The sequence below is a fragment of the Gigantopelta aegis genome, chromosome 12 (genome assembly GCF_016097555.1).
Source record: "Gigantopelta aegis isolate Gae_Host chromosome 12, Gae_host_genome, whole genome shotgun sequence".
Lineage (NCBI taxonomy): Eukaryota > Metazoa > Mollusca > Gastropoda > Neomphalida > Peltospiridae > Gigantopelta > Gigantopelta aegis.
Genome location: NC_054710.1, coordinates 37461874 through 37477871, shown reverse-complemented (window position 1 = coordinate 37477871; position 15998 = coordinate 37461874). Strand labels below are relative to the sequence as shown.

Sequence of the window (15998 nt, the reverse complement as noted above, 5' to 3'; positions counted from 1 at the left end):
ACTTCTGGACCAATGGGATGACATTAAGTTGTAATGAATGTAACAGAAATTTTATTATTTGGGTGTGACAAGCATATTTCAGACAAAACAAGTGAAGATGGAGAGGCATCTGTCCTATAGGACAAGTGTTGTTAAACGTTGATGCAGAGCCCTATTTTTGTGACAGTTTCAGTAAGATTAAGTGAGAAAAAACAAGCATTCTGACAGTACTGCTAAAGCAATACATGTCCCATACCAGGCCCAACACATTTTCTTATCTCCTAAGTTCAAGGTCCATAATGTCAAAAATGAATGAATTGCCATGAAAGTCAGACTTGATCTGTAACTGTACATGATTAAGCTATACACAAAATTTTAACTCTGTGTCTTGAAGCATTCCTAAAACTAATATCCAAAAAACTATATGTTGGACAGACAGATTTTGGTTGTATGGACCAGTAGGGGACTAATATGGGTATTGTATATGCATTATTAAAAACAGGACAACCATCTATCTACCAAAGAGATGATACACTAGTAATAACGTACTGGATGGAATGAATCAGCTTACAATGCAGGTGGCAATTTATCACCAAGCTACATTCTAGGGTACGTTTAGTCAACCATTTGTTGCCAACGTTCGCTTGACTAGTTTTGACACTACACAGTAAACTGAATTTCCACTTTGGGAATCAGTCAAAATAGTTAGCGAATGTTAGCAAAAAATGGCTGGCTGAACTTGGGGCTGTTCTCAACAACAGGACAGGAATGTTTGTAGTTACACTACAGTATATATACAGTCAGACCTCGTTACAACGACCCTCGTTACGACATTTACACCATCCAACCACAAATTGTCGGGAATGAACCAATGTTATTCTGTTCATTACACCAGAATTCAGTTCAATTCACACCTTCCGACACCAACAGAGCAAATTAGGAACAAACATCTAAAAACATCTCTTTACAACGACATTACATAATCAAAGATGCCGTATTACGTTGGCAGTACACACAGCCATTTGGCATCCTTGATCGCATCGCGAGCCAATTGTGTCACATGATGTCTGAGTTACCGATGTCTGCTAAGTCTGTAGATGTGTATTGCTTTTGAACATAAGCCTTTAGTCATTCAATTAAAGAAGTAACTTCAAACAATCAAGTCTACTAGTTTTATGACATTTTGTAAACGAAGTATGTACCAATCAATTAGATCAACTGTAAATGTGCTTTGATTAATAATATATTTAGTATTTAATGGTCTATGATCCATCCCAGTCAGTGGGACCATTGGGCTATTTGTCATTCCAGCCAGTGCACCACGACTGGCATATTAAATGCCTTGGTATGTGTTATCCTGTATGTGGGATGGTGCATATAAATGATCACTTGCTACTATTAACACCCAATAGCCGATGATTAATAAATCAATATAACGACAATTTCGATATAACAACAAAGTGACCCAGGGACAAATGTGGTTGTTATAACGAGGTCCAACTGTACATCAAACAAATGAGAATACATCTTTTTTTTCTGTTGACAACATCCTAAGACTGTAATGTACCTCAAGGAAATTCTCTTTTTCAAAGAATCTAAGGAGCATTTAGTAGCATGTAGCAGAGCATCCTGAAGTCTCTGGTTGCAAGAATCAAAGAACTCCTCGCACGCCTCTTTGATCATCTGTTCTGGTGTCATGCGTGTTTCTTCAAATGTCAAACCAACCTCTGGAATGGTGCTCGTAGCTGAATGAAGATCTGAAATAATTAAATATAACAGAGTTTTACATTGATCAGCAGGACATATTTTTTTCTTTTTCTGATCCTAATTTTTTTTTTTTTAAATAAAAATTAAAGAAAAGGGAGTATTGTGGGATTTTAAAATTTAGCAGCGAGTGGCTGGATTTTATTTGTTGTTTTAACTGGGAAGGGATGATGGTAGGGGGTTTCAGCCCTCCTTTCACGACTAAGTGTCAAAATAACCACACCAAATAGCTGTAGTTTAAAATATTTCTTTCCACAGCCTTTCATGGGCATTGGGAGTATTGGGGTGGGAGTAGTAAGGGGGCCTGTATAGAGTCATGACCTACTTTCCGTGACCTTGACCTACTTTCCGTGACCTTGATGACATCACGTGACCTCGTCCTACTGGCCCTGCCCTACTTAGACCGGCCCATGACCTACTTAGACCGGCCCCTGACCTACTTAGTCTAGTCCTGACCTATTTAGCCCGGCCCCGATCCGTCGTATTTAGCAACGCCCGTGCTATCCTGTCTGTGGGAAGTGTAGGATCCCTTGCTACTAATGGGAAACTGTAGCGGGTTTCCTCTCTAAAACTGTCCAAAAGTATGTTTCACATCCAATAGTCAATGATTCATAAATCGAGGTGCTCTAGTGGTGTCGTTAACCTACCACTTCTAAGGACTCAGCCCGATGCGAGGTAGTGTGTTTAATTTTAGCGCACTGAATGATGAATGGTTATCACTGTTTACATCCGGGAAGCGGTGGTATCTTGTGTTGGCAGTCTCTAAATAAAATACTCTTCGGAACTAGAAGTTACATTCTTAAAGACGTGAAATAAGAAATGATTTAAATAGGTGTAAAATAGAATTGTCGTTCTACGCTATCTGATAGTGCATTCACAAGATTATTATTAACTAACCTATTTCGTCACTTTATTCCGCGCTTCGTCGCTCACACATATAACGGTTTAAATGACAGGTTTTGTTAACATGCGTTTAGTAGTCAAGTGCGAACGACTTCGCATCCAGCGCTGAGGGTACGTCGTTCGTATCTAATGTGGGGAAATTCTAAAACTGTCCAAAAGTATGTTTCACATCCAATAGTCAATGATTCATAAATCGAGGTGCTCTAGTGGTGTCGTTAACCTACCACTTCTAAGGACTCGGCCCGACGCGAGGTAGTGTGTTTAATTTTAGCGCACTGAATGATGAATGGTTATCACTGTTTACATCCGGGAAGCGGTGGTATCTTGTGTTGGCAGTCTCTAAATAAAATACTCTTCGGAACTAGAAGTTACATTCTTAAAGACGTGAAATAAGAAATGATTTAAATAGGTGTAAAATAGAATTGTCGTTCTACGCTATCTGATAGCGCATTCACAAGATTATTATTAACTAACCTATTTCGTCACTTTATTCCGCGCTTCGCCGCTCACACATATAACGGTTTAAATGACAGGTTTTGTTTACATGCGTTTAGTAGTCAAGTGCGAACGACTTCGCGTCCAGCGCTGAGGGTACGTCGTTCGTATGTAATGTGGGGAAATTCTAAAACTGTCCAAAAGTATGTTTCACATCCAATAGTCAATGATTCATAAATCGAGGTGCTCTAGTGGTGTCGTTAACCTACCACTTCTAAGGACTCGGCCCGACGCGAGGTAGTGTGTTTAATTTTAGCGCACTGAATGATGAATGGTTATCACTGTTTACATCCGGGAAGCGGTGGTATCTTGTGTTGGCAGTCTCTAAATAAAATACTCTTCGGAACTAGAAGTTACATTCTTAAAGACGTGAAATAAGAAATGATTTAAATAGGTGTAAAATAGAATTGTCGTTCTACGCTATCTGATAGCGCATTCACAAGATTATTATTAACTAACCTATTTCGTCACTTTATTCCGCGCTTCGCTGCTCACACATATAACGGTTTAAATGACAGGTTTTGTTTACATGCGTTTAGTAGTCAAGTGCGAACGACTTCGCGTCCAGCGCTGAGGGTACGTCGTTCGTATCTAATGTGGGGAAATTCTAAAACTGTCCAAAAGTATGTTTCACATCCAATAGTCAATGATTCATAAATCGAGGTGCTCTAGTGGTGTCGTTAACCTACCACTTCTAAGGACTCGGCCCGACGCGAGGTAGTGTGTTTAATTTTAGCGCACTGAATGATGAATGGTTATCACTGTTTACATCCGGGAAGCGGTGGTATCCTACTTTATTGTTGGTGGCAATACTGAACTAGAAGTTACATTCTTAAAGACGTGAAATAAGAAATGATTTAAATGGTGTAAAATAGAATTCTCGTTCTACGCTATCTGATAGCGCATTCACAAGATTATTATGAACTGACCTATTTCGTCACTTCATTCCGCGCTTCGCCGCTCGCACATATAATGGTTTAAATGACATATTTTGTTGATGTCTCGGTAGCTCAGTCGTTAGCGTAGTCGACTTTAGCGTCAAAGGTACGTCGTTCGTATCTCATGTGGGGAAATTATATTTTTCTATTATTTTTAAAACAAAATAATAATTTATAGTTTGTTTTTATTTTACTTATTTACTTACTTACTTATTTATTTGTTTATTTATTTATTATGTTACGATTTTTTTTCAAGCATCCTCTAATAACCCTGTGGGGACGGGACGTAGCTCAGTGTTCCCTTGATGTGGGTCGGTCTGGTATATATCCAGCCAATGCTCCACAACTGGACAATGGTATGTACTATCCTGTCTGTGGGATGGTGTAGGATCCCTTGCTGCTAATCGGAAGAGTAGCCCATGCAGTGGCGACAGCGGGTTTTCTCAATCAATATCTGTGTGGTCCTTAACCATATGTCCGTATAACCGTAAATACAATGTGTTGAGTGCGTCGTTAAATAAAACATTTCTTTCTTTCTTGTATAACCATAAATAAAATATGTTGAGTAAATAAAACATTTCCTTCCTCGTAAAATAAAGATTAATTGAACACAAATATTTTATTTTGTTTTAGCCATAGGAAAAGAAAGACATATTTGTCTCGAAGAAAGGAATGTTTGTTAAGAAGAAAGGCATATGTGTTAAGGAGAAGAAAGGAATATTTGTTAAGGAGAAGAAAGGAATATTTGTTAAGAACAAAGGAGTGTGTGTGTGTGTGTGTGTGTGTGTGTGTGTGTGTGTGAAAGATCCCCAGCCCATTGCTTTGAAGAAAGAACGCGTGACTGCAACTGAACGCTCCGACCTAAACTATGATCTTTTAGCTGCATTTTAAGCACAAGTATTTCCCTAGAGTACAAGCCTTTTTACAGGGCTTTTTAATTACCAAATGGGTAAATACAGTGGTCGATCTAGGATCGATCCCCGTCGGTGGCCCATTAAGCTATAGCCAACTAGTGTATTATGTCTGGTATATCAAAGATCGTGGTATGTTCTGTCTTGTACACACAGCTCTTGCTACTATAAAGTAGCGGTAGTAATATCCAATCACAAATCTAGTCATAGAGTAAAAAACACAAAAAACAAATGCAATGTTTTGGTTTTTCATTTATTTCTAAATTACAAATCACTGACACATATATAAAATGGACACACACTGGGTTACATCGAGAGGCCTTAACCTTCTGACTACTGCAGGCGAGATATCTCGCCCGACATCACGTCAGTCGATATACTGTACACTGCATACAGTGCATTCCCCAATTCATATTTTCCCGCCGTTTTGCACACGACACTCACCGGAAACGGAAATATAATTAAAGAAAAAAGATTTTTTTTCAAAATGGTGGTTTTTGTTTTGATTTTTTCAATTGAAAATACCTTGAAATTTTGAGTTCAAAAAGTGGTTTTCGGCAAGTATTTTCGCTTGACAACAATGGCGGCACGTCGCGGTAATTTTCAGGGATCGATAGCTGATTGTAACAGCTAATTTGATAATAAATTTGATCGTTTTACCAACAACGAAAATTACCAAATATTGCAATATGAATCGTAGTTCGGGTTTAAAAAAAAATTCTGGTCAGAAAACCACTGTTATCGGGAATAATGGACATAAATACTGGACAACTGGCCACAAATGCCCGTAAGTAAACGCAACTTTTTCGATTTTTTGCCTAATTTTAATCACCATTAGCCGATCTAAAATAATAAAAATTACAAAAAAAGACACGAAAATAATACTTACCGATTCATATATGAACTTTATTTCATTTATTTATGAAACATTTAAGTGAATATATGTGAGTAAAAATTATAAACTTGTACCCACTCAACGTGTTTTTTGTTAAAAATTAATCCAGTAGTCTAAAGGTTAAGGGCGACATGTGAATAATATGAGTGTTCATTTCTCTTCATCATCGTCGTCATCCTCATCGTCGGTATCGTTGTCGTCTTGTTCATCCAAATATTCGCCGATCCATGAACGATACTGATTTAATTTAGAACGAATCTGTGGTCTCACATCTTTGTCTGGATTCACAAACTGTAAAAAATTTCTGGTGTTGGGACCTTTGTCAAAGTAATGCATATAGGTCAGAAAGCGAGAGTACGTGTCTTTAAATAACTTCCATTGCAATGTCTTCATGTTTCTTTCAATGGCATCTTGGGACATGTTTTTTTCTTCGTAGCGTTTCCTCTTGCTTTCGATATAGTCATGATTGATGTCGAATTCACGTTCCACCATGAGACGAATGCCTTCGTTTTCCAGGTCGGGCGACGGCTCTTCTTCTTTTTCATTTCCCTCTTCGCACGTTTTCACGTGTCGCTGCAAGTCGCTTCCGTCTTTAAAGACCAGACCACACGTATCGCAAGACTGCATCCTCTTGACTTTTTTCAGATAGGGTTCTACCTCATCATCTTCTTCGTCGTCACTTTCGTAGGCGGGTATGCCTGGTAGTTTTCTCTTGGATGCGTTTCTTTGCATGATTTGCATGTAGAGCTTTCTTCGTCGGTGGCTGCAATTCTTCTGAGACATTCGCCGTTACGTTCGAGCTTTTATACCATTCGGACGGCCCCGTCTCTAAACCATTAGGCCGAAGACGCCAATGTTCGGGCGTGGTCGGTTTCAAGTCCACCAAGAGATATCCGTAGGGCCTATGGGTAGCTTCCTCAAACCGCTGCATGAAATGACGAGTATTTCCAGGATACATCTGCTGTGCCAAGGTTAGGACTTGCTGCTTGTCGATGGGGTTGTTAAACAGTGCCAGGTAATGACAGTTTCTTCTCTGTGTCGGGTCCTTGCTGTGATACAAGTTCTGGTTGATGGCAATCACAGAGAGGTTTCTGTGGTGACTTCCTTCCGTGAACAGGTCGGTGATGCGAGGGTCTTTTCCAGCTGTAGACATCAAGTCGTCCAACACGATGAGATTTCTGACTCTGGGATCCAAATAACGATCCTTTTCCAAATTATCGGGTATGCCTTGAACAAATTTCACTCAAGCAACCATTTTGATCGTATCATAGAGGGGTTGCCATCGTTTGTAGAGCCAGGTGATGCGCTGGGGAGGCGGGTGGATTTTACCATCCCTTAGCAGTTTGTACAACAAAACTGTCTTTCCACACGACGTGGGTCCCGACACGATCATGGTGAACGGATGTAACAATCTTAGGGGCTGCTGCTGCTGCGGTGGTGGTGGTGGTGGTGGTGGCTGCTGCTGTGGTGGTGGTGGCTGCTGCTGTTGTGCTGCTGCTGCTGTGGTGGTGGTGGTGGTGGTGGTGGTGGTGGTGGCTGCTGCTGCTGTGGTGGTGGTGGTGGTGGTGGCTGCTGCTGTGGTGGTGGTGGTGGTGGTGGCTGCTGCTGTGGTGGTGTGGTGGTGGTGGTGGTGGTGGTGGTGGTGGTGGTAGACCTTTAGCATGTTTTTGTTGAAAATGTCTTAACATGGCGTCTCTCCTCGAGAATGTGAAACCACATTCTGAACATGTGCTCTGCATGACGACTCTAAATGAAATGACGATATCTGACCCACATAGTTCCTTTTATAGCTTATTTAGAAATGCTTCTGCAGTTTCGGGGCTTTCCAACCCGTACCACTTTGTTGTTGTTGTTGTTGTTGTTTCCGTTCCAGATCGGCTTTGGCTTGCTCTACCACTTGTTGTGTTGGGGAGACCATGACGACTTTGGGTGTCGGGGATTTGTTCTGTTCCTCTTTTTCTTTTTTCCACGTGGGATCGTAGAGTTCTAGACATCGATCCACACTGTACATGATCTGACTTTTCTCACCACGTTGCACTGGAAAATGAGGTTGAAGTTTACCTTCTGCCTGCAGTTTATAGAAACGGGTCCACTTATCCACGTCGGGTACATATAACTTGTACTGGTCTGACATGTTGCTCCTCTGAAAGTTCTACCTCAAATGACGAGTTTTCCAAAACTATTTTACTTATATACCTTATGACGCATAAAGATATGGTACAGGAATGTTTGAATGTGTGTGATACGTATGACCAGTGTCCTCCCCCGTGTAGTAGAAACCGGCCTTGGCAAGTTCTTTTGGTTTTTGACGTAATTGTATGGGCCACCGAGCATACGTCAGCATCCGGGCATAGAAATGTCTCATTTCGGGACGATGACAGAACACGTAACGTCTCGAATAGCAATCTTCCTCATCCCAGGCAGCATCTGTTTCACAGGCAGCATCCGTCTGATCTGTGGGTTCATCCACGAGTTCGCCATCTTCAATTCTATCCCCAATTTTGCGTGTAGCATCCGCTTGATCCACACAATGAGTACTCTTCTTCTCATCTTGTTTGCTAGTCACACATTTGATTGTATGTCTTTCTGAACATTTGCAGACCAAGACGTCGTCCTCGTCGCTACTGTTGCTACTAAGACTGATCGAATATTCCGATGCCATCTCCTTCGTTCCAGATAGAGTGCAACAAGCCACAAGAATGTCAGAATCATAAAACACGTCTGTTCTCTAGTAAAACGAACGTATATCTGGTCGTTTTCGGCGAGCGAATGACAATGAAACCGTATCTAGCCTTTTTATACTCTTTCGTGCCACTCTAAGTAGGTCAGGGGCCGGTGTAAGTAGGTCAGGGTCGGGTCAGTAGGACGTTCCACACAGTACAGTAGTCCGTGACGTCATCAAGGTCAAGGCCAGTCTAAGTAGGTCAGGGCCAGTAGGACGAGGTCACGTGACGTCATCAAGGTCACAGAAAGTAGGTCAAGGTCACAGAAGGTAGGTCATGGCCGGGTCAGTAGGACGAGGTCACGCAACATCATCAAGGTCAAGGTCACGGAAAGTAGGTCATGACTCTATACAGGCCCCCTTACTACTGGTGGGTAGATGGCATTGTTCCCACAAGTTTCAAGATTATGCATGCCAGAAGCTCGCATAGTACAATTTGTCTTCTTAACATAATATGATATTAACAATACCAAAACACACTCTAGTAATAACCTATATTTGCTAAGCAGTCTTTTTTTTAAATCTATGATTGGTGTGTTTTATATTTTATTATTTACATTTAATCTGTTTTATTTTTTGCAAGTAATTTGTATTACAAGTAAAAACAACTTAAGCAAATCAAGCTATAAACTGCATAGCCTCTTTTCAGGTTACATACAAATTATAAATTGGGGACACCAAAAACACTTACGGTACTTCTTATACCTGTTCAAAAACACAAAATGTTGTGCATCAAGTCCTCTGAATATCATCATCATTAGCCACCAAGAAGAATTCTTTCTAAAAAAATGATGCACAGTCGGTCTGGGATTGATCCCCGTCGGTGGGCTCATTGGGCTATTATCGTTCCAGAAAGTGCATTGGGATGGTGCATATAAAACATCCCTTATTACTAATGGAAAAATGGAAGAGGGTTTTCTCTCTAAGATTATACGTTAAAATGATCAATGTTTGACATCTAATAGTCGATGACTAAAATCAATGTGCTCAAAGGGAACATTTTGTTTTCAAAACCTTGATTAGCGATATTTCTAGTCCATTGAAAATTGATTAGCAATTACTGTTTAATGTTTTATAATTGTGTAGCGATCTCTAAAACTTGCATAGCAAATCGCAACGTGATACTGAACAAAACGTTCCCTGACTCTATATGTGTCATCAAACAAAACAAACTTAAACTTTCAATAAGCACATACAAGCTGACCTGCATGGGGAGCAACATGTTTTTCTGACTGAGGTTCTGATTGGGGATCTGACTGGGGATCCGATTGGGGATCTGGATGGCGATCTGCTTGTTGATCCTCTGGATGCTGTTCCTCTTCATTAACTCCGGCCAGAGTGTAAAACAGGGAAATAAGGTCAACTACAGCATTCTTTATGATCTGGCTCATCCGGTTCAGATCCCCAGCCACTACTTTCGAGTAGTCCTGCAATAAAAACACATTCAATAACACTCCAATCTCAAGCAGGGAATGAATTGAAACACTAGTTCTAAAATTTTAACATTTAGAATTAGTGCCTGAAATGGAGGGTTGTGTGGAGGCAGGGTTCAACTTATAGGCAAGATAGACTAATAGGCAAATATATACAGTAGTGACAACCTTTTTGTACCAGATATTTAGTGGCAAGCTAAGGAGTCAGCTTATTCAGAGTCAAACATCTACACAGGAATAGAGATTAAAATAAAGTAAATACACAGCAATATAGGTTAAAAGACAACGTTTAAGATAAGATTTCAAAAACAGGAAACAGCCATTTCTCCAACGACTAATATTGTTGCACTAATCTTCTACAGAACACCACTGTAAGTGCAGGTTTAATCTTAAAAAGATAAATTTCCACACATGGGGAGGTTAGTATTCATCAGACAAGGTAGATCACTTGTGTCAGGTTGATACCTCTTGGTGAACTTAATAGATTACTTTCCATTCTTTCCAGTGTTCTTTCGAAGGCTGAAATACATGCTGTCCTCATGCACTGTTGTTGTGAGTACAGATAATATTACAAATGATCCATTGATGCTAATAAGGAGCAATGTATATACTCAAGTATTCGGTGAACCAAATTCAGATATTTGGTGCACCGAAATAATACTGGCTGTCCGTGATACCAAAAGAACCCAATATATATATAGAGAACTTCACATACCACGAAACCACAAAATAAACGAGTGCAATAAAAATAAAAAGGGAATCACCCATTTAAAAGTTCCGTTCCTGATTGCACATGTGTAATACAAAATAAATTTATTACACGGTTTGAAAATGTCTTTATCACTATAGTAAGATTGAATAGGTATGTAATAAATATTCAAGTGCATCTTTTTTAAATTATTATTTAACATAAAAAATTTAACCTGACTACTGCAGGCGAGGTATCTCGCCCGACTTCACGCCAGTCGACATATTGTATACAGTGCATTCCCCAATTCATATTTCCCGCCATTTTGCACACAACACTCACCGGAAAGACTTCTATAACAGGAAACAGAAGATAACTCAGCTTCTTGTATCTTTAGGATTTTGTTTTTGTTTTAAAAATAGCTTGTAATTTTGAGTTAAAAAAGTGATTTTCGGCAAGTATTTTTGTTTGACAACAATGGCGGCACATCACGGTCATTTTCAGGGATCAATAGCTGATTGTGACAGCTAACTTGATAATAAATTTAATAATTTTACCAACAACGAAAATCACTAAATAATGGGAGATGAATCATAGTTCGTTGGGGTTTTTTTAAATTCTGGTCAGAAAACCACTTTTATCGGGAATAATAGACATAAATACTGGACAGCTGGCCACAAATGCCAGTAAGTAAATGAGACTTTTTCTATTTTTTGCCTAATTTTAGTCAACATTAACTGACCTAAATTCTCATTAAAATTATAAAAACCCACAAAAATAATACTTACAGATTCAAATATGAACTTTATTTTATGTATTTATAAATTATTTTAGTGAATATATGTGAGATAAAATTATAAACTTGTACCCACTCAAAGTGGTTTTTGTCAAAAATTAATCCAGCAGTCTAAAGGTTAAATGACCAGTTTGCAAGCTATATTTTACGTAGTTTAATATTTACTACCCAACGGTATCATGATGGGTACTCACAGCCAAATTACAAAAACTTCTACATCCTCTGTATAATGTAGTTAATTATTATTAACAGCATGTGGTATTAATAATATATGTAAACAAAACTACCGGTGAGGTACCATATACGCCCATCAGGAGTTTGATGGAAAACCATATCTATATTAATTAATAAATTACGGGTATGATTCAAGTCTAATTATGTGAAATTTTTGCAATGGGATGGATGAACAGTTTGTTTTGGACCAACCACCATTCCAAGTTCCTATATGTGGTTTGATGGTCCTGTATGCATCTGTATGCAAGACATGATTTGGACAAGAATTTACTGTTATGTGCAGTAGACCCGTGAAAAGTAGGTCACAGTGACCTAGTAATAGTATGCGACAGTCCACCATCCCAAGTTGTTCTTACGTGTGACGTTTGATGGTCCTGTATGCAAGATATGGAGCGGAGTGAATAATTTTAACATACCACTAAGGTTTCGAGCATGTCTATCCCGGGTCCTGTCTCTGGATAGCCAGGGACTTGACTCAGGACAATAAGTGGTGTTATTTAATGAAACTTTTGTTAATCACAATATAGAAAGGTGGTATGTAATAAATACAGAACCACATACCAGTTGCTTTGTTATGTTATTTATTGCATGGTAAAACTGGTATGTTGTTCTGTCTATGTATCCTATACGTGCGATCAGAATGCACCAAAGACATTTGTTCTGGGTGAAAGGCAGTTGCTCAACAAAAATATTTGTCATTAACGGTCCCCTCCCCACTTTTTTTCACAAATGATGCCCATGCAGCTATGCATGTGCCAAGATGTCACTATACAGACATTTAATTCCTTTCAGAAGCAAAACTGTAATCTTGTACCATAATATATGGCACTTTACTATCCTTACATAATCATAATTATAGTAGTGATCTACCACAATATATATCATAATCAGACATATATTAAAAATAACATGTCTTGTAAGAGCTATCTACAAAACAAATTGTCTATATCCCCTATCAAGTTGGGTATAATTACCGTCATATGTTTGAGGATTACACTCAGTTTACATGGAAGCACTTCTGGAAGGTCGTACAGCATAGTGTTACTGATATCTTGCAGAATTTTCATGATGTGTGTATCCTTCAAATCTTTCACCTGTACAAAGATTAAGATAAAGCAGTCTACTGTTCACTGCAATACTACATGTGGAACCACAGAACTACCAAGCTTTATGCCAGAAAATAATGATAGTATGTAATACAAACAAAATGGACCATAAGTGCCCCTACTAAGTGGTTACAGGTTTGAAATACTTTGAAATTGGACACTGCATTTTACGCATTTTGACAAATTTTAAACAGTAATTCTTTTACTACTATTATCCAACTAAAGATTACAAAAATATATCCTATTAAATTTCCAAGATTTTAGGGTGTGTAATTTTACCCTCTGTACCCTCTGGTAGAATCCCTGACTACCTTCTGTTATGAAAATAAAAAATGCACTGCCCTGTAGAAGTCAGATGTTTTGGGAACACTGCTATCACTTTATAGATGACAGTGCTGATGATGTCATTACTAAGCTTACCAATGCACTTGACAATAGATCACATATGTAATTCAACACCCGTTCACAATTATTAATATTTTATCACTTACAGTTTAGTTTTTTGGGTTTTTTTAAACTGCTAGTTTATATTTTCTCGACCATTCCCTTGTTGACAAATATCAACCCATGCAAAGGGAGAAGACATGGGTTGTTACAGTAATTATATACACAATTTATACACACATAATGTAGTTACTATTTTATAGGCAGAATTAATTAAAATAATATATTCACAAGGACCTAGATTTTAACAAGTATCTAGAGTATTATCACTTACAGTTAGTAATAGGTTTGAGTGTTTGTGATCAACATGTGAATGTGCTGTTGCATGCAATGTTTTCTATGTTCTGTGTTTCCCTAAGTTTTTCACTTCAATGCACTTTTCCAACTGAAACATTATTGGTGCATTTTTGTGACAAACTGATACTTTTTCATTTATTTATTAATATAAACAAGGGAAGACAGAATTTGGTAAAACCAAACTGTCTGTCCATTGCGTCATCTTGCAGTCTATAAACGATAATGTGATCCAAGGTATCTCTTCGAGTACTATTTACCTGCTTAACAATTATTTTCAGCTCGTGAAGTTCTGTCCTTATTTTGGAAAAGAAGTTTGGAAGATTGAGAGATGTCCAAGTGTAGGAGACGAGACCAGCTTTGTAAGCTGCTTCTACTTTCTTCATGGCAGGTCCAAGAAGAACATGCAAGCTGTATGATATTGAATCAAACAGGGTCGATTTCTCACTCAGCAACATCTAAAAATAACAAGTATGTAAGAATAATACAAGCATTTATTACGTACTCATTATAGTCCTGAATACAATCCAATACACATATTCGATTCTACAGCTGGATCCATGCTGGGCTAACGCTAGCTTTTTTTTAAATTAGCCAATTTGGCTAAAAGTTTTTTTTTTTCTTTAGCCAAATTTGAAATGTTTTAACCAGAATACCATTATTTGAAGTGGGTTTACAACAGGAAATGAAAGTTAAAAATGTCATTTTCCAGGCTTGAAAAAAAAAAGCAAGTAATTATTTGGGGGTATCACAGAAAGTCAAATAAAATAAAATTAATAGGTACATAAGATTTAAACTGTTACATAAGACTTACCAAGATTCTCCGTAAAGGCTTATCTAGTGTAATTAACAACTCAGTTACTCAAGACAATTAATAACTAAAGGCTGTATACTGTATTAAGCAATGCATATTCTGTTATATCTATCCTGTTGTAAATCAACTTGTTCTATATTTAGAGAATAACTAACGAGCTACGAGGAATTACGAATTATCTGTCGCAAGTGAATGAATGTTGTAAACCTGAGCCTTTGGCGAGGGTTTTACAACATTCATTCACGAGGGACAGATAATTTGTAACTCCTCGTAGCGAGCTGGTTATTCTCTTTATTACCGGGTACTCATTGTCAATTTTAACTGATTTTTAATTCTTCTTTTAATTCTTCTGCAGTCTACAACAAAGCCATCAGCCATTACGTCATATACTCTTACGCGCATTACATGACATAATGTAAGTGACGTCACAACATAACGGCGTTCTTTTTATAGCCAAATGTTTACAGTACAAAATAATACAACTGTATTTGCATTTGAAAATAATTATTTTTATATCTTACTAAAGCCGCTGCTTATGAAAATATACCATTTTATGTTTACGAAACAAATGAGTCAATTTGTTTTTGTAAATCTTTGTAGATCGTATAACATGTGTAATCTAACTCATGAATGGAAACATTATATGAATGAAAGTGAAGTTCCGGCCATGGCAAGCAACCAACCAAACGTCGTGATTTTTAAGCCAGCCAATCAGTAGCTGTGGAAGCAATCTGCACACTGTGCAGTTTGAAAAAATATTACCCTGTATATTTGAGCCCATATAGGTAATTGACTTACTTTACTAAATGTGTTACCCTATGCTGTTGTGGAATGGACCGAGTGTAAAGGTTATGTTCTGTGAAATCAACACAAAACTAATTTCGCATAGGTCTGTATTTGGTTATGACCGATTTTATTTTGAAGGCCCAGAAATAATTTTTTCGTGGTGCCGGTCAAATGATCCATGGGGTATATCTACTGATTGGTTACTGTTCTCTTTTATTAATCATATAATTACACAATACAGTAAGAAAATAACCCTTAACTGTATATTCATTGGCCAACTTGAGTCCAAGTAAAAAACTAAACCTGTTTACCATGGTTATTAAGTTCATACAGGACTTTGGATAATTGAGCTAAGAGCATTTGTTGTATGTTCTATATTAAATATAGAACAACACAATTTTTAAAAACCCAACCCAAAACCCAAACTAATTAAACAAATAAAATAAAAAGTTTCACAAAAATTAATTTGTCCTGGACCAGATGCTTATGTACAGGCGTTTGCATGTCTGTGAATATAGGTAATATGCGAGGGTCATTTGTACACACCCTGTTGAATTCAAATCTTTTGTCATACAATTAATTAGTTTAGTGAAAACGTGATTATCTATAATCAGCTGTACATCCACTTTATTTTGTGACACCGTAGGCCTAACATGTATTACATACATGTATTTGACGGATATTGTTACAACCTATAGTCCTTCCCAGCCTCCATGACCACTGTATTTTTTGTATATAATTTCAGCTAGATTTGAAATAAGAAAAAAAAAAACATGCTTCGGAAATATTTTTGTGT

General features: G+C 37.9%; 1 protein-coding gene across 1 annotated transcript in view; it reads right to left on the bottom strand.

The window, feature by feature from the left end:
- Positions 1-15998, bottom strand: part of LOC121386244 (dynein heavy chain 8, axonemal-like) — a 240158-nt gene that overhangs the window by 155006 nt on the left and 69154 nt on the right. Inside the window, exons 17-20 of the mRNA XM_041517077.1 lie at positions 13863-14060; positions 12733-12852; positions 9812-10034; positions 1547-1736 (exon numbers count right to left, since the gene is read on the bottom strand). Coding sequence (XP_041373011.1) covers positions 1547-1736; positions 9812-10034; positions 12733-12852; positions 13863-14060 — 731 coding nt within the window. The remainder of the gene's footprint in view (positions 1-1546; positions 1737-9811; positions 10035-12732; positions 12853-13862; positions 14061-15998) is intronic.